This window comes from Myxocyprinus asiaticus, chromosome 2, assembly GCF_019703515.2.
Source record: "Myxocyprinus asiaticus isolate MX2 ecotype Aquarium Trade chromosome 2, UBuf_Myxa_2, whole genome shotgun sequence".
In the NCBI taxonomy this organism is placed as follows: Eukaryota; Metazoa; Chordata; class Actinopteri; order Cypriniformes; family Catostomidae; genus Myxocyprinus; species Myxocyprinus asiaticus.
In genome coordinates, this window is record NC_059345.1 from 12,831,918 (window position 1) to 12,857,448 (window position 25,531).

Sequence of the window (25,531 nt, forward strand, 5' to 3'; positions counted from 1 at the left end):
CTGCTCTTAGTTAGTGATTAATGTATTTCTAGTGTGCAGAAGTGGTGTTTTGCTGTAGGTATTAGGTTTATTCCCCATCATGGCTGGTTTCCATTACCTGGCTATTAGGGAGCAGTTTTGCACCATGCTTTTCTCTATGTAGATACCCTGAGTTGCATCAGGTTCCACTATCTTTCCATCCTGATACCACAAAACCTGCATGTCCTCATCCACAAAAGAGGCCATACACTGGAATGGCAGGCTATCTCCCTGGAAGACAATCTGATGCTGGGATGGAGTCATTTGGAAGGAGGGAAGCTCTAGAGGAGCATCTAAATAGAGAATAAAAACAATGGTGTAAAACAAAAGACAGAGAAATAAAGTGTTTGAGATCTGCAAGATCATGGAAAAAGACTGTGGTAAGCTACAGTTGATTGCTATGTGCAAAAGCTGACATTTATGAGTGATCTAAGATTGTTCATTGTAGTTCTTGCATGGGCTATGGTTAGAAAGCATTTCCAAGATCAACATAAATGGGAGGCAGACTTCTTCCAATCTACCTGCCAGCTATTGATATAGTAAACATATGTGCTAAAAGTATCTGTATATAATTAACAGACTTGGAATGAGAATAACTAAATTATAATATCGAATAAAATACTATGTCAAAATGTTTACAATTGTCCCTGATAAGATATACATATACATACACACACACACACACACGTTTAAATTCAAAACATGAAAACTAATATAGAAACCAATTAATGAGGGTCAATTTCATTTTTTCCCTTTACCTAACCCCAATACTAATCTAACCCTTCCCCTAATGTTTAACCTATACCCTCTTTTATAATGTCACCACTCTTGTATATCTTATCCGTGATTAAAGATACATAGTGTATTACAAATGGCCTGTTATATCGCCCCCAGTCTCCCCTACTTTTGACTAATCATTTAGGACACTCAATTGGACTAGAAGCAATAGTGTTATTGCACTATAAAAGGTTTTAACCATTTTACCTCAGAACATAGATAAGGCACCTAATGTGCGATAAGTCATGGCTATCTGCCTGCTAATGCCAAGTTACTCTTATCAGACTTCATATTGCACAATATCACTAAAATATCATGAAATAAGGCGCTTATCTCATTTAATCTAGGCTGTCTGTTTGCATTTATGAGCTGGAAGGTGGGGAGTGTGTGTATTCTTACCACAGGTGAGTGTTTCAGGTGTCAGTGAGGTTATAAGCTGACCGTGAAGGGAACGAGGGAACGAGCAGCGCGTTTCCTTCACTCCCACCCCCTTCTCTTTGATCCAGACCACCAACCATTGTAGGTTACAGTCACACAGGAGATAAGGGCTATCAAACTCCCTGAAAAATTTAAGCAGTATATTAAAAATGATTGCAAAACTACAAACCGAAAATCAGAACCGAAAGTTTACTTTTTTGATAAGATCATAAGATGTATTAAATTTAGGCCAGAGGTAAACTCTAGATGTTCCCTATCCAAGCATCAGTTTGTTTGAAGACATGGCAAGTGTTATGATACCATATGTGTTTAGCATCAGTTAACAAAGCATCATAATGAACCACAGAACAGCTGGAGGAAAGGATATCAACACTGTAATAGAGTATCTGTATTTTCTTTTAGGTATTCCATAGGGGCATTTATATTTATATTACTATTCCACCATTAAAATAGACAGTATATAGAACCTTTCCTGCAAGGAGAAAAAAAAAAAACTTACAGTATTTTCAAAGAGCCAAGACTGTCAAAGATCCCTTGAGACAGTGATGAAAACTTGTTCTCTGAAAGATTACTATAACAAAAAAAGAGAGCAGTAAGCAAAATGTACTATGCTAATTCAACATTTAGATACACAAAACAAATGAAACAATAACAAAACAATACATGACAAACTGCATCATTGTCTTCCATCCACAAGTATTCTGAAGCCATTCAAGCTTGGACCATATTTAAGACTAGGGATGGCCATTTCAAGTAATTTTGTAGTCGAGTACTCTAACCCATAAAAAAAAAAAAAAAAAAAAAAAAAAGAGGAATTGATTACTTGACATTTAGAATTTAAGTTAATGGCTAAGAAGTAAAGTTAGGTAAGGTTTTTGTTTTTTTTTCCATAAAAAAAAAAAAAAAAAAAGTAGCACTATGCATGAACATTTAAATATAATAATAATAATTAAAAAAAATAATTAAAAAAATGCACACAGAAACACATTCCAAGTCTTCTGAAGTGATATGGTCACTTTAAATAATGAAGGAATTTTATATAATTTTTGGGTGAACTATTCCTTTAACAACGTCATGTACAGTGGTAAAAATATTGGCACCCTTGGTAAATAAAAGCAAAGAAGGCTGTGAATTTTTTTATTTATTTTTTTGCATTGTTTATCCTTTTGATCTTTCATTCAAAAACATTCACAAAAATCTAACCTTTAATTGAAGTAAAACAACTGAAAGGAGGGAAATATCTCATTATTAAATAAATATTTTTCTCCAAAATACACTGGCCACAATTACTGGCACCCCTAGAAATTCTTATGAGTAAAATATATCTGAAGTATATTCCCATTCATATTTTAAATTTTTTAGTACACCTGGGTGACAAGGAACATGAAATTGTTCAGCCATGAATTCCTGTTTCACATGAGTATGGGTTAGACTAAAAAATAAAGTTCTGATGTGTGGCAAAAGGTTGTTGAGCGCCACAAAATGGGAAGTGGCTAAGATAATAGCCAAAGATTTGAAAATGCCTATTTCCCCCACCAGAGCAATAATTAACAAGTTCCAATCAACTGGAGATCTTAAGAATCGGCCTGGAAAAGGATGTGTGTCTATACTGTCTCCATGCACTGTGAGGAGGATGGTTCAAGTGGCCAAAAAGTCTCCAAGCATCACAGCTGGAGAACTGCAGAAATTAGTTGGGTCTTGGGTCAGAGAGTCTCTATAAAAAAAAAAAAAAAAATATATATATATATATATATATATATATATATATATATATATATATATATATATATATATATATATATATATATAAATCAGCTGTCACCTACATCACCACAAGTTGTTTGGGAGGGTTTCAAGAAAAAAGCCTCTGCTCTAATCCAACATCAAACTCAAGCATCTTCAGTTTGCCAGACACTACTGGAACTTCAAATGCGAAAAAAAAAAAAATTGAGCTTATTGGCAGCAAACACCAGAGATGTGTTTGGCGCACACATAGATGTAGTAGTACCCAATGCCCACGGTTAAATGTGGTGCTGGATCTTTAATGTTGTGGGGCTGCTTTTCAGCCAGAGGTCCTGGACATCTTGTTCGGATACATGGCATCACAGACTCCACCAAATACCATCTGGTAAAAAATCTAAACCTGATTTCTCTGCCAGAAAGCTTACAATGGGTCCTGGTTGGATCTTCCAGCAGGACAATGATCCAAAACAAACATCAAAATCAACACAAAAATGGTTAATTGACCACAAAATCAAGGTTCTGCCATGGCGATCCCAGTCCCCTGACCTGAACCCCATAGAAAATGTATGGGGTGAACTGAAGAGGAGAGTCCTCCAACATGGACCTCTGAATTTGAAGGATCTGTAGAGATTCTGTATGGAGGAATGGTCTCAGATCCCTTGCCATGTGTTCTCCAACCTCATTACACATTATAGGAGAAGACTCAGAGCTGTTATCTTGGCAAAGGGAGGTTGCAAAAAGTATTGAATAAAAGGGTGCCAATAATTATGGCCAATGCATTTTGGAGAAAAATATTTATTTAATGATGAGATATTGTTTCAATTGTTTTACTTCAATTAACGGTTACATTTTTGTGATTTTTTTAATGAAAGATCAAAAAACAGTGACACAACAGTACACGTCACAGCACCAACCAATGCACTGAGTTTTAACGGCAAGATTTAAGAGAAGGAAGCAGTTTCATTGTTGCCCACAAACAAAGGCAAAAAGGAAAATCAATTTGCGATAATCAAGTAGTGTTTTTTCTATTCGAATACTTAAAGCTGAACAAGAACTCGATTAGTCAATTACTTGTGCACATCCAAATAAAAGACCATATTTAGGTTGTTATTCAATTAAAATCATCCCCACCTTCTAATCTCTCAAATCTCATTCATGGGAAGATTTTCAGACTTAAATTTTGCTCTGTTCCTCACACAAAGTTACCATGTGACTTCAGAGGAAATTAGCACATGAGGACTACTTTTATGGTACTCGTTTGTCATTTTTGGAGCTTGACAGCACCAACTCACATTCTCTTTTATTTTATGGAAAAGAGCAGTCTAGACATGTTGGCAACATCTCATTTTGTGTTCCAGTGAAGGAAAAAAAAACATGGGTTTGGAACGACAAAAGGGTGAACAGATGATGACAATTTTCATTTTTGTAAACTAATCTTTAATGCGGTAAAATCTGCAATTGAAACCTTCATACAGACTTGGAGATTTCTTAAAACTTTCTTAAACACTGGGGCACATTTATCATATTTGGAGTGTTTCCATGATAAAGTTCTACAAATATAGTTTGGATTTCTTTTTTCAATACTGGTCCCATTTATTCAAGCGGGTTCCATTAATGTATAAAATTAAAATCAGCATGACAAATAGTTTATGTTTTCAATTTTTCCTTTATGCCCTTGACATCACATCTCTTTGAGGTGAAATCTGTTCAGTGGTTTAATTGAAACAGCAGGATCAGTTATAATCTTCACCTTCACCTGGTGAAGATGACACTCACTGATACATCTGGAGCTGTTGCTTCACCCATGGGAAGTCAACATTATCATGCTCATCTAACAGCACCTGTTAGGAGTTTTACCATTCTGTGAAGGCTAATTAGGCTCATGAATATCAGTCAAACACCAATGACATGTGTGTCCCCATTACTGCACTCTAATACAAACAGTAAATAGAGTAACAGTAAAATATATAATAAGAATGTGTTTATTTACAGATATGTTTAAATGCAAAAAATAATGAACACTATAATATATAATAATTGTGAGATATACAGGTCTATTCAAACATAGACTTCAAATAGAAACAATTATAGACCTTTTCACTGTAAAAAATTCAACTTCAATTTTGTCAGATAAAATTAATAAAAAAAAAAAATGATTGAACTATCTAATGTAGAAAAAGTTGAGATTACTTCAAGCAATCAATAAAGTCAAATTTGATGCCATTTAAGTCAGAGAAACATAACATTTTAAACAGTGAGTACATACAATGTCAAGTTTGGTGGTGAAAGTAGAACTTACAGGCTTTTGAGCATGCTCAGTTTGATCACTGATGCTCAGTCCTGAGCTCTTTGTGGCAAAATAAGTTGTTATACAAAGAATATGGTAAATAAGGTTGTATTCCTATACTATATCACGAATAAGAAGTCAAGTTGACTTAACTTCTAAAAGTTTATGAACTTATAAAAGTTTACAAATGGACAGCATTTGTGGCATTATGTTGAACTTAATAACCACAAAAATTAATTTTGACTCGTTCCTCCTTTTCTAAACCCCCCCAAAAAAAACGAGGTTACAGTGAGGTCCTTGCAATTGAAGTGAACGTGGCCAATTTTTGGAGGGTTTAAACAAAGAAATGTGAAGCTTATAATTTTATAAAAGCACTTGAATTAATTGTTATGTTAAAACTTGTGTATTATTTGAGCTGTAAAGTTGTTTAGCAACATGTCCTAACCAGACGCGAAGCTGCGACGTGATAAAAAAATATATATTTTCCATGTTAATCAGAGGTTTTTGTCCTAACCAGCCGTTACCCACGATGAGCGACAGCTCTAAATTTTGGAATGGTTTCTATTTCTGCGATGTTGCGCTGGGCAGCGCAGTCAACAAATGGGTCTAAAATTATTCTTTTAACAATATATTACAGCTGGCATCTCACTAGCCATTTCACAACAACTTGATTTTGGCTGAGGGTGTCACACACACCTACCGAATGTTGTGCTTGAGGTCTCGTTCTCTTCAGTGAGAGCTCTGACACACACACACACACACACAAAAAGTTCAGAATGACATATCGGCTCATTCTGACTTTCTCTCCGCTTGCCTGTCACATGGAGATTGGCGAAATAACAAAAGGAGTACCGTGTGAACAAACCATAGTAACAGACTGAATTTGGAAACTATTTATAACATAACTTTGCTCTGTGTATGTGTGTGGTTGTGTATTTATCCCCTCAGGGTTTGCAGTAGAAGGTGTATCCCCACACGCAAATTCAGTGACAAAATGAGTTGCGTTCAGTAAAAATACTGTTCTGTCTGTGATTGCTCGGATTTCAACATTTTATTGTCAATTATCCTAATTTTAGTGTATGAATATCGCGGTGTCATGTCACGTCTTCTGTGGACAAACAGACAGCTTGTCGCTGGAATCTTATCGCGTCACGTCTGGTTAGGACGAGGTGTAAATTGCAATTTTTACAGTCGTTTTAGTGTTTGTTGACATTACATCTTCATAGTAACGAAGTTGTAAAATTGTATATAACTTTACACAGAAAAGGTTTATAAGTGATTTTATTTTTACACACATATTTGTGACTTTATTTTACACACATATCCTTTATGTCTTGGTTATATGGTTATACTTTTGAAAAAGTATTTTAACGTAAAAAAAATTCCATTGTAAGTGCCTCACAGAGACCACGATTTTTGCTTCTTTTTTTTTTTTTTTTAAGAAAAGGAGGAACAAGTCGTAATGAATTTTAGTGGTAATCAACATTATGCCACAAATGCTTTCGATTGAGCTTAACTTGTAAGGAACCCGGAACATTCCTTTAAGTTTGACCAACTACTTGGTACTTTGGTAGGGCTGACACATGATCTTATGTAGAAAAGTAGTAATCCACTTAATAAAGAATATCTTTTATAGCAATAATTTTGACAATTATGGTCAGCGGTACTTAAAAATGGACCTTATAATCCAACTTGAATTGCTAAATTGGTACAACTAATTTGTGTGAAGTTGACTAAACTAAAAGTTGTTTTGCAGCTGGTTGATGTACTTTTTTTTTTACATTTACCCAACTTTTTATTTTTACAGTGTACTGCATTCACACTGCATTTTACTGCATTAAAGCAGCAGAAAGACAAAATTTTTTATTTTATCCTTAGTATGAATAGGCCATAATATATTAAAAATAAATCAGATTTCCTAGGATTTTTTTCTCTCCATGTTGAAAAACAGGTAATACATAGAATAGCACATTTGTTAAAGTTCACAGCAGAGCTAAAACATGACTTACAGCTTAACAAGGTTTGTGAGACCCTTAAAAACATCCACATGGAGGCAGCCAATCAGGTTTTTGGACAAGTCTCTGCAAGGCATAAAAGATAAGGGAATACATTGTGTAAATTTGTACATTTACATGCAAAATTATTTACTCTGTTTCCAGGGTCTTTTTTCTCATGATATAATAAAATATAAAGTGTTTTACAACCTTATTTTATCTAAAAGGGCTAACACACCATATACATACACAATTTGCAACAAGTACGCAACTTTTTCTGTGTTACTTTAAACTTTTCCAGCTTACTATGCAAAGACAACTGCATACTGCAAGCCATTCATGGGATCGTTTTCTCAAAAACTATAAACACTGTGTTTCTGTTGAGCTATGAAAATTGTTTTGTTTTGAGGGACCAGCTTTGACAATGTTACTCAAACAACGGCATGAGCTGGGGGCGGGCCTATCTCTTTGATTGACCAACGGCATATGGGGGTGTGTTCAGAAAGCTGTTTTGAAAACAACTTTTATTTTTGCAATTCCATTTGGTGGTGTGGAAATTACATACTTCAGCTTTTATACTTCATTATTTTCAGAATATAGGCTATACATTAAAGAGGGAAGCTAAATAACAAATGGTTTGATACATTTCTCATTAAAACATTTTATAATCGCACAATAATTAATCCTGTAAGTTCCACTTTGAACTTGTAGTGAAGAACTGCAATTTTTAAAGCATAACATGTTTTTTTCAAAGCACAAAAGATACATTTTAGATACACAAATTGGGAACTGACCACATACCTTGATTTTTTTCAATATTGACAGCCAAACTACCATTACATACAGTACTTGGAAGAGCGTAAATATATTACTGTCAATCTAGCAGCTATTCCACGCTTTTGATAAGACAGAACGTGCTTTTTGGCAAAGGTCTCTAAACCCCATATAAATCACTTGTTTTAATATCAAGCCACATGTTTTAGAAATAAAGCATTAATCATTAAACAGATTTTAAGATGTATAACTGTGATTTATTACGTTTTATATTTCAATATTCAAATGGAGTTTTCATACAAATAAAAATGTAAATAAAATTTGCATATTCCCAAATTTGTGACAGATTCCATGATATTTCGTATATCTTATTATACCGAAATCACCTCTTTATGAAGCCAACTACATATAATGCTTGAAATTTTAATTTAAAAGTCCCATATGTTTTCAAGAATTCATCTTCTTTAAGATTCCCAACAACTGTAACTTTGTTCCTGTTATGGATGTACTTTTTTTTTTAGGTTTAATAAAGTCTGATTAAGGTTTATTCTAATATAGAACTAAAATTCTACATTAGCATATATTAAACAGACTTTTTCAGACATTACAGAATGTCATCACAATAAATCACTATAAAAGTTAGTACTACATCAATTCTCTAGCTAATATTTAATGAATGAATTTGCTATGCACCATTAGCAATTTCTTTTTAAAGTTCAGGACATTTTCTTCTCTGGAGGCAAGAAGTTTAAAAACTAAGCTGGGAGTATAAAACTGGGAAAATGTTCATCTTGCATACTCTCTGAAAGTTAGTATGACAGCAATTCATTTTTTTTTCTTTTTTTTTCATTTTTTTTTTTTAGAGGAGCTGCATACTTCTACATTTAACCAGCCAAAAAGAAGTTTATATTGGCAAGGAGTGAGCCATATTAAACATCCGCGCCATACACGCAAACCCTCACAGTGTGTCTAAAGGGCATATATAACCAAAAACTCCCCACATATACACTCAACTTTCTTCCCATTCCCTATTTTGTGTAACTTAATCTGCACTCTCCTTTCTTTTCTCTTTCAACAGTTTGCACATACTCAAACACATACACACAATCATTGGCATATGTTAAAGTAGATAGCATCAGTCATGCTGTGTCGAGAACTGTCTGGAAACCGTCCATCTGGAGTGAAGAACCACAGAGATGTCATATTTCTGTGGTTGCACACACCCAAGGGTGCAACTGTGTGTTTTACTTGAATCAGAACATTTCCTCAAGTGCATCCTGTTGCTCCAAGGAGATGTCAACTAAAACAATAAGCCATGAGAGGCTGTGCATTACAGTGGTTTAACCACTGTAATTTGACAACAAACTTCGAACGTGCCTAGTTTAATCAGAAATTAACATTTTATAAAAATAATTTTACATATGCTAATAAAGAGAGATTCTGAGCCACACTTACAGTCTTTTGAGGGCAAAAAGTCCATAAAAAGCTCCCGGTTCAATATGTGTGATTATGTTGTTCTTTATGTCCCTGCAAAAGAAAACAGGTTTAGATGCTGAACATTATATCATAAAGCACATCAAAATGGTCATTGGTTAATTTCAAACACAGATCAAACTTGCACCACACACTCAACCCAGCCCTATAATAACAGGTTATTCAAAACTCAGAAAACATGCCAGTGGGTATAACACAAAAATCTTTTGATGCTTTGACGAGCTCTAGCTAATAACCATAAGCAAGCACGCACCCCTTAATAAATCATTCTCATTTAGCAGTGTAAGGTAACATACAATTGGGGTCATTAGTAATTCAATAGGCAAAATGAGTCAATTTAAGTAGGCTAATTAAATAATATACTGATGCGCTGCACAATATTATACATACATTTTAAGAATTGAAGGGGAAAAATTGTTTTACTGTAATTTGTTTTAGTATGACTAGTATATAGATCTGCAATAAAAACTGACTGATAGCTAGCAGTTAACATAGTGCCTTTGGGACCGCAGCACAACATGAATCAGTTTGCAAAAATCCCAAAATTCAACAATACATAGCCAAACAGTTCAAAGACTAATGTCAGTGATACCCAGAGCCCACACCTGCGCTATTCGGCTAGCCCTGTACAAACATCACTGTGTTTCTGCGTCAAAGACCGGCTAACCCTACAAGTTTCTTTGATGTCGCGCCATTTGTGGTTTAAGGGTGGAATAGAGTAGCACAGAATACATGAAATGGCAAGAGTGAAGGGTACACTCTGTTAAAACCAATTATAATAGGTTCTTCAGATTTTTGAATCAGACTTTTATTGACTTAAATAGAATACCAGCATATATGAAGTTGTTTATATATATGATTGATTTATACACAACCTTTGATGTTCAGGGGTCAAATTAATATTGTATATGGTAAAAAAAAAACAAAAACAAACACACATACAGCTAAAATATGAAATTAAAGGGACAGTTAAACCAAAAAAAAAATACATTCTCTCATCATTTACTCACCCTCATGCCATCCCAGATGTGTATGACTTTCTTCTGTTGAACATAATTTTTTAGATGAATCTCTCAGCTCTGTAGGTCCACACAATGCAAGTAAATGGTGGCCAGAACTTTGAAGATCCAAAAAGCATTTAAAGGCAGCATAAACGGAATCCATACAACTCCACTGGTTAAATCCATATCTTCAGAAGCGATATGATAGGTGTGGGTGAGAAACATATCAATATTTAAGTCCTTTTTTACTATAAATTCTCCTCCCTGCCCAGTACGTGGTGATATGCACAAAGAATGTGATTCATCAAAAACAAAAAAAAGAATAATGTAAAAGTGAAAGTGGAGATTTATAGTAAAAAAAAAAAAAGGGCTTAAATATTGTAAAAATCTGTTTCTCACCCACACCTATCATATCGCTTCTGAAGACATAGATGCTTTTTGGAACTTCAAAGTTCTGGCCACCATTCACTTGTATAGTATGGACCTACCGAGCTGATATACTTTTCTAAAAATCTTATAAATGAATGAGAGTAAATGATGAGAGAATTTTCCCTTCTGGTTGAACTATTCCTTTAAGATTTAACTTAAACTGATTTAACATACTAACAGTTAATTGGAAAGCTACTCACAGTAAAGTGAGACAAAAGCGGAGCGTATCCACATACATACAGAGCAACAGAGCCACACAGGTGCATTAGCAGAGGTTGTAACTGTGCCTTTTTATTGGAAGCTGTATTTTCTTTGCCAAACCATTATGCCCCAGATGCATTGTTAGACTTGAGATGAAGCGTGGTACAAATGCGTACTGAACTGTGGGTGACGAACCAAACTGTTCTTTTTTTTTTATTATCTTTTTTTATCATTACACCCCTAGTAATCATCTCAATGCTTGTACATTTTATTTTCAGAGCAACACGTACTATCAATTGGGAAACATTTCACTAACAAAAAAATAGCTAAATGTTCCATAGTATTACCATGGTTTAAGGACATGTCATCACGGTAATACCATGGTATTCTTTGAAGTAGCCTACCTTATATACAAGGGACATACCGTTGTATATAAATATGGTAATCGTTCAGAACCATGGTATAGATCCAATAATCACAGTACAGTATTTTTTTTACAAATGTTAGCTGAAAATCAATAAAACAATTTACCATTAAAAAAAAAGATATCTTTACTATTCAGACCAACAACTGCATTACTTGTACAACATAATACTGACTACTAAACTAAAAGGTGTAAAAGTCTGATGTCTGGTATGACATACCTCTCTTTATTTAAAATATTTCTAGAAATGGATCCTGTGAGAGTTTATTTCAAGTAAGAATAACTGTTGACTTGCTTTGAACAGCAGATAGACAAGATTTTTCCATACTGTGAGAAAAGAAAATCCCTTAAAATATACAGAGAAGAGACAGTTGAACTTTAGCTCACAATGGGCAGCTCTCTGGAGTGAAAAGGCAAACACACATCCCAGCACGGGGGGAGGGGGGATTCTTAATGCATTTCAGCAACTTCTCAGAATCTACTCAGACTGGTTTTGAAAAATGCATTTGACATTTTATGTAGTCAAACCTCAACAAAAATATAATGCCTCATTGCCATTACCTGAAATGGTATTTTAGCATTAGGGTATTGATGCATAATACATCCATGGTTTAATTTTTTTTAATCATCCTTTTATTTATTTTTATTTTTTATTTTAGGTTAGGTCCTGACATTTTTTCACAGTTTTTATTCATCTTTTAACCTTCACTAATTCACTTTAAATGGTCCAGCGGTTTGACTAATTTAATTTTCAAAATGTCAAACATTCCTAGTAGTCTCCTAATTAATTAAGTCATAAAAGCATGCATATAATAATAACAAAAGAATGAGCAAAATGCTGCTTAAATGTAGTATACCATATCACACTGCAGGACGTCAACCCATTAACTGCAACATTAAGGTATCACTTTAAAAGGTGTGCAAGGCAAAGACAAAATACAAATAAAAAAAAAAAACGGGACTTTCATTGATTCCCCAGTATTCAAGAAAAAACACACACACTCAAATGCACAAATGCAAAGACAAAGACTCGGAGTGCACAGAATAATGCATGAATCAGAACGCTGACACCTCTGGCTTCAGCTCCATTCATTAGAATGACAAAAGCAGTGTGCAGCTCTGGGCTTGGGGGAATCTGAGTGAGACAGCCGTGGAAAACAAAGACAGTGAGGGCACACAGGGAGCTGCACTGGTAGGTAACTGTGCCATTAGCTAAAAGCCTCCAGCCGCAGAAGCACCGCTGTGCCATCAAGAGAGTGAAAGATGAATTCCTCAGACTTTCAAAGCATGGGAAGATCAAAGATGTTTAAACTTCAAATGTGTTATAAAGATAAGAGTTTAGCTTTTTATTGCCTGAACTACACAATTTTCCCAACTTAAAGAGAGCAGAATTCCCTCTGATTATAAACAGAATGACATGCACATTTAGATTTGTTCACAGTGAATCAAGATGAAGCTTTGCACTTGGTTAAAATGGTCCAGTTAGAAGCTCTCAAGCCCTTATACTTTTTCTAAAACACAATGCCTGCTGGTTGCTGAAATTCAGGGTTCCACCACAATCAAAACTGAACCAAACTTAATTTTCGTTTTTGCATTCAAGCAAAACAAACTGAAAGACCATCTGTTTCTGAATGGGGCCCAGGACACAGACGGCTAAGATGTTGGATGCAAAACCTCTTATTTTGGTTGTGTTTGAAGGGTGGAAGTAGTTAGAAGTCCATGTGAAATGTATTTAGTCTAAGGCATAATTTACACATACTCAGTGAGCGTGGTGTGAGCGCACTGTAAGAAGCACATTTTTGTTTCGGAACCCATATTAACAGATTACAGCCTTTACAATTTGAGCGTGAGCTGCGAGTTGTAGCGTCCCAGAAGTGTCCCAGACGCGGCAGGGAGCTGATAGTTTCGGCGTTGGGCCTATTTTTTGCTGCGCGGCTCACGCTCAACTCAGTGGCTCTGGGTGCAGTAGAAAAATATAAAAACCAGGAGATTATAGAAAAGACCCAAAAGCAAATGAAAGCATTTGTTATACAAGGATTTACTAGCAAAGGAAAAGGCGTGGGATTCAGTAGCTTCAGCAGTCTGTGCAGATGGTAAGTTAAAGTTTCAATTTACTGTTATGGCTGTTTCACATCGCATGCGTGAGCAAGGCATGAGCAGAGCGCATTTTTTAGGCGTCCATGTTAACAGGTTAGAGCATTCACATAGGAAATGTCAGTAGTGCGTCATAGGCTCCGAGACTATTTTTGCAGCGTTCAAGCTCAATTAAAGTGACAGCACACTGTTGATGGACAACATGAATGTAATTTGACACAAAAAAAGTACAAAATGCACAGAATAAGCATATATTTGTAGTCTAGTGTATGTTTTATATTAATTAAAGCAAAGAGAAACACTTGTCAGATGTAAAATTGCACGAAAACAAAATGAAATTATTTTAATTATATAGCTTAGGCAGAAGTATGGTTTTGTTTACTACAAGTTATAGACTTAAACAAAATTAAACTGCCTTTTATATACTACTATACAGAGAGCAGGTCTAAAGGGTTAACAGCAATGACCATATACACAGCCGAGTGTGCTGCCAACCGTAAACAATGCACGCGACAGCACGTGTGGTCGGTAAATTCAGAACTTACCTCAGTCTTTTATTGATGATGGATGACATGAGATTGATTGTGGAGATACGAAGTGCTCATGACCCTCAATTTACATTTTATACGGATTAATTAAGAAAAAAGGCATAGGATGTTGGTTCAGCAGTTGTGATGGTGAGTTAAAAAAATTTCTTTGGAAGTGCGCCCTTAATCTTATGAAGAAAATATTCAACAGTTTTGGCTGACATTTGAACCAAGATATATCGCTATTCAATGGTTGTATACACGTATTTTAAGCAAGTGATCAATCCAAACGAGTGATCACGTCCTGTGTTGTACAAACATTCGGCTCAACCCCTCCCCCTCAGAAACAAAACTAGTTTCTCCACTGAATTATGCTTGTAAGGATTAGAGCTAATTGTGTTCGCTGCCACTAAATAAAATAATTATTCAGGACTACATTAGGTTATATCAGCATCATGTAAATAAGATTTCATGACCTATGACTTTCACTACAGCCAATAACGTCGCTGGACATTGTTTCCATCTAATATGCGACAATTACTTGCTTCTGTCACACGCAACAGCTTCCTATCATGTTAACACACTCTACTGACTGGTTAGGTTTAGATAAGGGGTTTGGGTAAGGGCATAATATTAATAAGTATGTCCTTAAAGCCTCGCTCGCAGAACTCGCGCTTACTTCCGCATTAGACATCCGGGAATTTGCACGTGATGAAGTCCTACGAGTTTATGCGAAAAACATCGTGCAAGACCATATGAAATAGCCAACTCGTAAATGATTTACGAATTTTCATGAGATCGGGTTGCCTGCTCCACACAATGTTATCTTATGACATAAAAACACTTTTACAACAGTCCATGACTTGTAGTTCGATACATTTTAATGTTAAAATTACATAAACAAGTACACTTAATAACGATTAAATGCAATCAAATTGTGCGTTAGCTCAACTAATAGAGTGTATTGCAAGTGCAACAAAGGACTGGGGTACAAGTCCTGAAGAGCACGCAAGTCGACGCATGAGCCAAAAGTGTCATAAAAGCACCTCAAAATGAAGTGGTTGCTTCAGCAACTGCGTTTTTCATATCACATTTGCTTTTTATGACACCATCGGTTAGTTTTATGTTTAAGGTTTAGTGTAGAGGGTTACGTTTTGTTGATTTAAAACATTTTACAGTAGATGAACAGGAAGGCATTTTCACAAATGAAAGTATGAGAAATATGCAGTTACCAAAACATTATTAAACAAATATTCTTCAATAGGAGGCAGGTCATTTATGACTGTTGCTCCTCAGCTTTGGAATGCTCTCCCACAAACCCTTCGGGAACTCACCACCTTCTCCTACTTTAAATTACATCTAAAAACTCATCCCTTCACTCAGTGTTATCTCTCGGCTGCTTGTTAGGTTTTTTTTTTTTTTTTATGTGTTATCTGTCCATTTGCTGTATTTCAGGTATTTGCTCTCATGTAAAGCAACCTTGGGTTCAAGAAAGGCGCTATATAAAATAAACATATTATTATTATTATTATTATTAAATAAAAATTATTTCCTTCAGCATGCGGTATCCTGGGATGCTTTTCAACAGTATTGGAGTTCTCAATCATGCTGGCACATTTGGATGTGTTCATTCAATTTATAAATTATTAATTTCTATTTGCCTACAAAACTATTTCTAAGCATTTAAGCATAAGCCTTTAGATTAATAGGTTTTAAAAGATCATGAGAAAAAAATACATTCAGTGAAGTGTGACTGAACTTTTAACTAGTAGTGTGTAACAAATTTCAATTCTTGAATGGCAAATAACAGAAAAAAAAAAATATTTGCTTTTGCAACATGGTATTTTAACATGAAGTATACATGTCTATAATAAGAAATATTACCTCATGATAATATCAGTAATTTAAATGATAAAATGCACAACTGATAAAATTCTGGATGTGTATTTAGAGATTATACTGAAATAATAACATCTGGAATAATGTCATGGATTATACACCCTTAGAATTCCTGCTGGATGACATCATGTACTTCTAGCCCTCGGTGAAGCAAAAGATTAATGGACTGCTTCCATTTTTCCTCATTTTAATCCATTGAATCTGGGTCTTCAATTGAAGAAGCACACAAGTTAAAGCTTCATTCTTTAACAATACTTTTAGAACAAGCTTAATACACCAATCCCTTTATTCAAAAGTTCTTTGAAAGAAACATGTAATGTGATATGGCTGGATATCTTTTATGGTCAACCTCTGCTGCAGCTCACTGAAAATCTGGGTCAAGTACTGTATAGACAACCAGCAGTATAATACAAAGTGCACACATAAAGAACAACACTAAATATGGCATTTCAATGTACAGGATCTAAATTTGGCCACCACAGGAGGGTGGGCTCATTTGACAAGCACCTCTACAGTGAGTGACACTGAATCCCTAACGGAAGTCAAGAGCAGAGTGGTAAGCTGATGCCAAAATCAGACAATTGTGTTCCCTGAAGGCAACGGCTATAATTAACATTCACTTGTTCATCCCCCTCAGTATGACCTCCTTGAGGTCTCTCCAACCGGCTTTAACCAACAGTCCCTCACTGGTACCTCACCAGCAATGATAAACCAGTGTTTCCTATTACTTGATAAGGTTGTGTACAGATTTCCCGATTCTATATGATTTTGATTCACAAGCTCTGATTTCATTTCAATTCAATTTTATACATATGTAATAATTTATCTCCCAGCTAATGTAGTTAATTATACAGAGGACCTTCTAACTAGGTCCGTTACAAAAAAATAAAATAAAAATATATATATAATAAATATATAAAAAATAAATGTTTTGTTCATCATGTTGGTTACATTTTAGTTTTTAGTTTTTTTTTCACCCAATTTGGAATGCCCAATTCCCATCCACCGCGGCATCCACGCTCAACTCACCACGCGCCCCACCGAGAACAAACCGCATTATAGTGACCACAAGGAGGTTACCCCATGTGACTCTACACTCCCTAGCAACCAGGCCAATTTGGTTGCTTAAGAGACCTGGCTGGAGTCACTCAGCACGCCCTGGGATTTGAACTAACTCCAGGGGTGGTAGCAAACGTCTTTTACCACTGAGCTACCCAGGCCCCCACATTTTCGCTTTTTAAACATTTACAAATCCATGTATTCCACAGATAAATATGACATAATATTGCATATTTTATTGTATTTTTTTACATGTTTATTGTTTAATGCATAATTTATACTATTTAATTATTGACATTGATTTGTAAAACGTGCTAAAATTGGTACTGTCTCTTTAAGAAAACTGGCATTTCTGTAAAGAGCCTTTGTATATGAGTGTATATTAATAAGAGAGGACTCCAATGTCTTTACCTCATCCGTGCTATTTGTGATTAGATTTAAATATTTTATTTTTTATTTTTTTAACAACTGAACAGAAAGGATATTAAAATATATATTATTCAATGACAAATGGATTGCGTGGATCTCGTATTTGCACACGCATTACACAGAACGAGTCAATTCAAACTCTCAACACGCATTAAAAATATGCTGAACACTGGTGAGTGAAATCATCGTGCGAATTACAGGGGTGGAGAGGGTGTTATTTAAAAGCATGTGATTAATTAAATATCTCGTTTAAGACTATTTTTTTAATGCTGTAGTAATACATTTATTAAATTTGACATCAAAATGTTTATTTCTGTTTGGTGTGATTTTCTAAAACCTGGTCAGAATCTGAACTATTCAAGATCATTGTGGAGATATAGTAAAAGATCGATCTTGGGATTTAAGAATCCATATCGAGATCGTTCAAATGAAGATCGCGATGCATTGGAAATTCGATATTTTTACCCAGTCCTAGAAGTCACTATATATTAAAGAATATATATTACATATGGTTAGTTGACATGAAATACTTTTGGGACGTTGTCCTGCGACATGATATGCCATACTCCATCTGAAACTAAATCAGGGCTCCAGACTAAAAAAATTACTTAAGAGCCATTGGCTCCTAAACGGAAACATTAAGAAGCCAAATGGCTGTTTTTAGTCGCCAAATCATAGAATTGCTCGATTTAGATTGCTGTTCAGAAACAAGATAGAAAGCAGAAGAAAAGGAAGACAGCTGATAACCCATTAATCGGAGGTGTAATAAACAATATATATAATTGAGAAGATAAGTTTGCATTCCATTTTGTCTCATAAATGTTCACACCCCTTTCATAATTTATATAAATATAAGAGATAAAAAAACATTTTAGTCTTGCTCTTCAGAATATACATTACAGATATTTACATAAAGTATAGTATGCATATAGTAGTGTGTTGTCTTCTTGAGCATCAATGAATGTTTGCACCTTGTCTAATAGTTGTGTATGAGTCCCTCAGTAGACTTTTTCCACACTCTGGGTTTTGGAACGCTGAAGTAAACGTTTGCAGGGTAAACTTCGACAGCGGTGAATGGGAGATCACAGCAAATATTATTTTCACTTATCCATTTGCTCCAAGAGCAAAATAAAAAATCCACTATTACACTTGAATGACTTTCCAGAAGAGGAAAAAAATAGAGAGCGGTGGATTAAGACAAATTTATGCCAAATTTACTGTGACTCTCTCAGCAGCTGTCACAGAAACCACCTCGCAGCTGTGGTAATTCATTTTTCAAACTAATTCCAGGGTAATATAACAGTAAGCATAATGTAATAAAATTACACTCAGTGTTTAAAAAAATTATCATATAAAAAAGTTTGCTAGATTTACGCTGCTAAATAAGGCAGAAATGCATCATCATAGTCGGTGAAATTGTTTTTTTTTTTTTTTTTATATATTGCCTTAGTCTTTCTTTACTGTTAACGGATGGCCCAGACACAAACTGAGAGTGCAAACTGAATGAAATCCCAGATGCTGTTTATTGTGCTACTCCAATCCCAATCAATAATTACCAGAAGAAAAAAAAAGTGGTACACAATACAGGACTTTTAATCATAAAGAACCCAGAAATACACTTGGGACTCTTATTTTTAAATGTCTGCACTCCCAGTTGTGAACTCACTGATGGCTGATTTGCTGAGAAAGTGAATCTGATTCAACTGCTAACCTGAGCTCCTGAGTTCAAACCCTCAGTTCTTTTCTGATGATTCATGAAAAAGACCTGAGTCTTTTGTTCACAACTCGCGCTGGGTTTGTTGTTGCGTGCGGTGCAGCGAGCTAGTCGTCATCACAACAGAACTGGTGAAAAGTGGTGCAAGACACACTGGTGGTGCGTGCTCTAAAGATGTATTCAATAACTCATAAGATAATATCTGACGAAACCGCATATAAATGCACACAACCCGACTGACGCTAATGGCGACTAGATTTTAAATGATTGTCGCAATCAATTATTTATTCGCGGTCTGGAGCTCTGTAAATTGTACAAGTATAATGCAATTGTGCATGCAATTGTTATGATCTCATATTAGTTGAGAGATGCATGGAATATTTGTACTTTTAAAATGTGTTTGTCAAACCATAGGAACATTTAAAGTGAACCAGTGAAGGAAGAGAAGGGTTTCAAAAGGTGAAAACTTATAAGAAATTATGTCCAGTTAAAGGACATAAGATATACAGATTCCCTTATATATAATATATACAGTTGTGCTCAAAAGTTTGCATACCCTGGCAGAAATTGTGAAATTTTGGCATTGATTTTGAAAATAGGAAAAAGACGATGTAGTTGTTTCAAAGAGCACAATATATTGCAGTAATACATACACCAAATTACAGTGTGCCAGAAGCTATGAGGCGTGTCAAGGTGTTGTTGGGCATATTGTAACTGGGCTTTTTTGTGGCATTGGCTTCTTTCTGGCAACTCGACCATGCAGCTCATTTTTGTTCAAGTATCGTCGTATTGTGCTCCTTGAAACAACCACACCATCTTTTTCCAGAGCAGCCTGTATTTCTCCTGAGGTTACCTGTGGGTTTTTCTTTGTATCCTGAACAATTCTTCTGGCAGTTGTGGCTGAAATCTTTCTTGGTCTACCTGACCTTGGCTTGGTATCAAGAGATCCCCGAATTTTCCACTTCTTAATAAGTGATTGAACAGTACTGGCTGACAGTTTCAAGGCTTTGGATATCTTTTTATATCCTTTTCCATCTTTATAAAGTTCCATTACCTTGTTACGCAGGTCTTTTGACAGTTCTTTTCTGCTCCCCATGGCTCAGTATCTAGCCTGCACAGTGCATTCACGTGAGAGCTAACAAACTCATTGACTATTTATACACGGGCACTAATTGCAATTTAATAAGCCACAGGTGTGGGAAATTAACCTTTAATTGCCATTTAAACCTGTGTGTGTCACCTTGTGTGTCTGTAACAAGGCCAAACATTCAAGGGTATGTAAACTTTTGATCAGGGCCATTTGGGTGATTTCTGTTACCATTATGATTTAAAAAGGAGCCAAACAACTATGTGATAATAATTGGCTTCATATGATCACTATCCTTAAATAAAAGACAGGTTTTTTGCATGATCAGTCCTATTTTCAAAATCAATGCCAAAATTGCACAATTTCTGCCAGAGTATGCAAACTTTTGAGCACAACTGTATATACATTTTAACCTAAATTATTGATGATGAAAATAATGCACATGTAATGAGTCAACTACCCATATAGAAAAAATTAAAACAGAGAAAAGAGGTAGAATATAAACTTACAGTCTTTCCAGTGATGACAAACCAGTGAAAGAGCCATTCAGAATTTCCTGGATTTTATTGTTGCTCAAAATCCTGTAAGGGAAAAAAGGCTGATATTAAAAATCAGGTCATCGAAGATAAACGAAACCTTACTTGAACTTTACCGATCTAGTCTATTTGTCTGCAAGTTACTATGTGCAAAGGATCATATTTAGGGATGTCCCAATACATATACTGGTATCAGAATCGGGTCCAATACCACACTCGTACTCGTGCTCTTAAAAATGCTCCGATACCAAAAACTGATATCATCTGACATATGAATGTCATTACATAAACAATCAGCGCACAAATTCTAATCACGTCATGTCCTAGTGAGATTATTTAACAGCAAAAATGCAATTTAATGAGATAATATATAGTTTACTTTGCATGTGCAGCGTGCTTCAAATGTCAGCAGTGCACTAGTGAATGTGTGGAGACAGTGTTGTGCCGACGCCGGGTGCAGGTACCTTTTAAATCTCCTCCTTGGCTCATACAGGGAAAACACTGTCATTAGCACCGAACACTCTGTTTGTTGCAGATGACAGTGAACAGAGCGCAAATACTTTGTAGCGCGAGGCACAAACAGAGTACATACTTACTGAATTAAAAATTGCAGGCTTTTGCAGTTTAATAATCACTGAGTCACGAAGCGCTCTGCTTTTTCAGACTGAAAAGCTACCAACATCACAATGAAACATTTCAAAATAAAAGTTCAGTCAAAATAAAAGCTAAATTTAAATGAATAAACATATAACAGAAATATATCAATATTGTTAAGTTATGCAATATTCACTGTATTACTACTACTACTATTACTAATAATAAATCAATGGTAATTGTATTATATTTAAGCAATATCTCACATCTGTGATGCTCTGTTATGCAGCACTTTATTTGACAAAAAAAAAATAAAAAAAATAATTATAGATTAGATTCAACTTTATTGTCATTGTGCAGAGTACAGGTACAGAGCCAATTAAATTTCACTTACCCATTTGCTCCAAGAGCAAAATAAAAAAATCCACTATTACATTTGAATGACTTTCCAGAAGAGGAAAAAAATAGAGAGCGGTGGATTAAGACAGGCAGATGGGAGAAGATGCCAAATTTACTGTCACTCTCTCAGCAGCTGTCATAGAAACCCACTCGCAGCTGTGGTAATTCATTTTTTCAAACTAATTCCAAGGTAATATAACAGTAACCATAATGTTATAAACTTACTCAATATTTAAAAAAAGAAATTTAATTGTTTTAAATATTGCCTTAGTCTTTCTTTGGCAGATGCCCAGACACATAGACTACAAGAGTGCAAATTGAATGAAATCCCAGATGCAGTTTATTGTGTTACTCCAATGCTGTATTTTGGATTGTGCTGTGGGGTTCTGTATATAAGCACTTCATTTGATAAAAAATAAAAACATTGTTGAAAATTAATTGTTATATTTTCATTTGATTAAAGTTTTAATTAATTCATTTATTTAAATACCATTTTGATGATAACATTTAAATAATTTGTTAAAAAAAAAAATAAACAGGTATCGGACTTGGTATCGGCGAGTATCAGAAAGAAAGTATCGGTACTCGTTCTCAAAAAATGGTATCGGGACATCCCTAATCATTTTGGTCATCATTACGGTCCTAATAACTGGACTCACTGAACTTGTACAAAGTACAAAGTAGCACATAACATATTTTGTTTGTTGCACAATGATACATTAAATCAACATGTTCTTGGCAAAGCGACTTGAATGCACAAATCATGTGAACCGATGCGTGACAGACACACAATCAATGAGTCGAAGGAACGTGCCAATGCGCTTGCATCACAGGAGCCCTTGGGTAAATTTGGCCATTCGTCAACGCCTGACTGGAAGAGATCTTTTATAGTTAAAAAGTGCTTAAATATCGTTCTTTTTTTTGCTTCACTTTAGAAGACATTAATGTCACCGCTGGAGGCAGGATGGGTTACTTTTATGCTGACTTCCTGTGCTTTTTGGACCTACAAATATCTAATCACCATCCACTCCCATTCTAAGGACCTGCTGAGCCTGGATCTTCAAAAGTGTTTTGCAGAAGAAAAAGTCATACACATCTCAGATGGCATGAGGGCGAGTAAATTATCAAAGGGTTAGTTTATCAAAAAATGAAAATTCTGTCATCATTTACTCACCCTCATGTTGTTCCAAACCCATATGACTTTCTTCCATGGACAACAAAGGGAGATGTTAAGCAGAATGTCAATTATCATTTCTGGGTGAACTATCACTTTAACTGGGTTTTGTTGTAAATTTCTCCTTTTCAGGGTCAGCTCACTAAAGTATTGTGAAGCTCAATGCAAAATGAAACATAATTTCACTGACATTAGAAGTAGGTTTCTACTTTGTTTGAGCTACTCTAAACCACCAAACACACTATACATTAGATATTCTGTTGAGTCATGTTTGCTTTTGCTTTCAAGAGCCAAAACATTGGGGAAAGCTATTCCGCATGACTCTTCCATTTTGTGTAAGTAATTCAGCAATAAACAGTGATGTTCATTCCAGAGGCAACACCACAACTGTTTGTGGTTGGCTGTTTTAGGGACAGTTTAACCGGATGTGGTCACTCATGCTCACAAACCCTTATCCACAGGTCCCAGCCAGGTTGTTATTATTATGGAATGCTGAGGGGTGACTTTATTACAAACTTGGCCATATTTTCCCCACTTTGAGAACACAAACAGTTCCTATGCTTTCCTTCTTCACACATATAATTTGTCAACATTATAAAAAATTTTGGACAGTAGACTAAATGTGAATGAATGTAAGCAAAATGACGTCAGGCCCAATGGGGTGTGGCGCATGAGCTTCAACAGGTTAACAGATTGTGGATTTTCAAACTCCAGATGTGCAGTGCATTAAGGAAGTGTATCAACTGTCTCACAGCACTGAGAAGACACGTTTGCATGATAAAAAACTCTTTAAAATCAAAATGACCTCATTTACTTTCTTACTACCATACTTGTTTCTGGTCTTATAGTGCACGATTCATCAGTGTGTATTATTCCATCTTTCTAAAAAATACACTAACTTGCTCCGCCTCCGAAACAACTCTCCTTTTCGGCTAATGTCACCAAGGCTGCTTAGGTTTCAACCAATGGGTGCTAGCGATGTTCCAGGAGGGGAGTAGTCCTCCACAACTGACTGCAAACTCTGATATGGAATGCCTACTTTTCACAACCCAAACAATTCCTAGTGAATTAACCAATTAACCATCTATTTTTTTTATTGAATATTCTGTTTCAGTTAGAAATATGTCACATTACGAAAGTAAAATGGGTTGCAAATGCCATATCATCCTGACTTTAAAGGGATAGTTCACACAAAAATGAAAATTCTCTCATTTACTCACATCCATGCCATCCCAGATGTGTAGACTTTCTTTCTTCTGCTGAACACAAACAAAGATTTTTAAAAGAATATTTCAGCTCTGAAGGTCCATAAAATGCAAGTGAATGGTGACCAAAACATTGAAGCTCTAAAAATCACATAAAGGCAGCATAAAAGTAATCCATATAACTCCAGTGGCTAAATCCATGTCTTTAGAAGTGAAGTGTGGGTGAAAAACAGATCAATATTTAAGTCTTTCTTTTTTTTATTTTTATTTTTTTTTACAACAAATCTCCACTTTCACTTTCTGATAGTGAAATCGGAGATTTATAGTAAAAAAATGATTTTAATATTGATCTGTTTCTCACCCAAAGCGATTGCATCGCTTCAGAAGACATATTAAACCACAAGAGTCATATAAATTACTTTTATGCTCTTTATGTGATTTTTAGAGCTTCAAAGTCACCATTCACTTGCATTGTATGGACCTTCAGAGCTGAAATATTCTTCTAAAAATCTTTGTTTGTGTTCTGCAGAAGAAAGTAAGTCTACACATCTGGGATGACATGAGGGTGAGTAAATGAGATGATTTTCATTTTTAAGTTTGAACTATCTCTTTAAATTACAGCCTACTGCAAAGGTCAGTTGTCATTAACATTGCTATGGGACTAGTTTGTCCTTTAAAACAGAATTAGAAAAAAGTTTACAACTAAATACACATGTGGTTGTGTGACAAGGAAAATCATATCTGAAAAGAATAACTGAATATAGTGATAGTTAATGTTAATCTAGACCCCCAAATACACAACCTTGAGACTTAATTCTTCTAAAATCACTGTAACTGAAAATTCAGACTAATTTTTCTACTAAATCACAACTGATTACTTTTTATTCATTACTATAAAATTAGTTTCATCCTTACATTCATGTTCAATTTTAAATGTGGATTAATATCATACTTTATCAGACAATTGTTTCATTTTGACTTCTCATCTGTCTGCAATTACAGTCATGTTTGTTTACATTTCCATTCTGGGCAACACTAATTTGGCTTTCAAAACCTATTCCCTGTCAAGAGCAGAAAACGTGCGAGAACAATGCTGAAGTTTGTAGAGATAAATATGCATACGCAGCCTTGTGACTCAAACTGTCAAGATCAATTTGAGAACGATACTGACATTATAATAAGTGCAGCCTTTTTCCAGCTGGCAGCTTTTCCCCTCCCTCTCTCATGACTAGAA

General features: G+C 35.2%; 1 protein-coding gene across 1 annotated transcript in view; it reads right to left on the reverse strand.

The window, feature by feature from the left end:
• Positions 1 to 25,531, reverse strand: part of LOC127450738 (adhesion G protein-coupled receptor A3-like) — a 58,681-nt gene that overhangs the window by 22,460 nt on the left and 10,690 nt on the right. Inside the window, exons 2-7 of the mRNA XM_051715066.1 lie at positions 20,899 to 20,970; positions 9,487 to 9,558; positions 7,273 to 7,344; positions 1,733 to 1,804; positions 1,195 to 1,355; positions 98 to 311 (exon numbers count right to left, since the gene is read on the reverse strand). Of these exons, the coding sequence (XP_051571026.1) occupies positions 98 to 311; positions 1,195 to 1,355; positions 1,733 to 1,804; positions 7,273 to 7,344; positions 9,487 to 9,558; positions 20,899 to 20,970 (663 nt within the window). The remainder of the gene's footprint in view (positions 1 to 97; positions 312 to 1,194; positions 1,356 to 1,732; positions 1,805 to 7,272; positions 7,345 to 9,486; positions 9,559 to 20,898; positions 20,971 to 25,531) is intronic.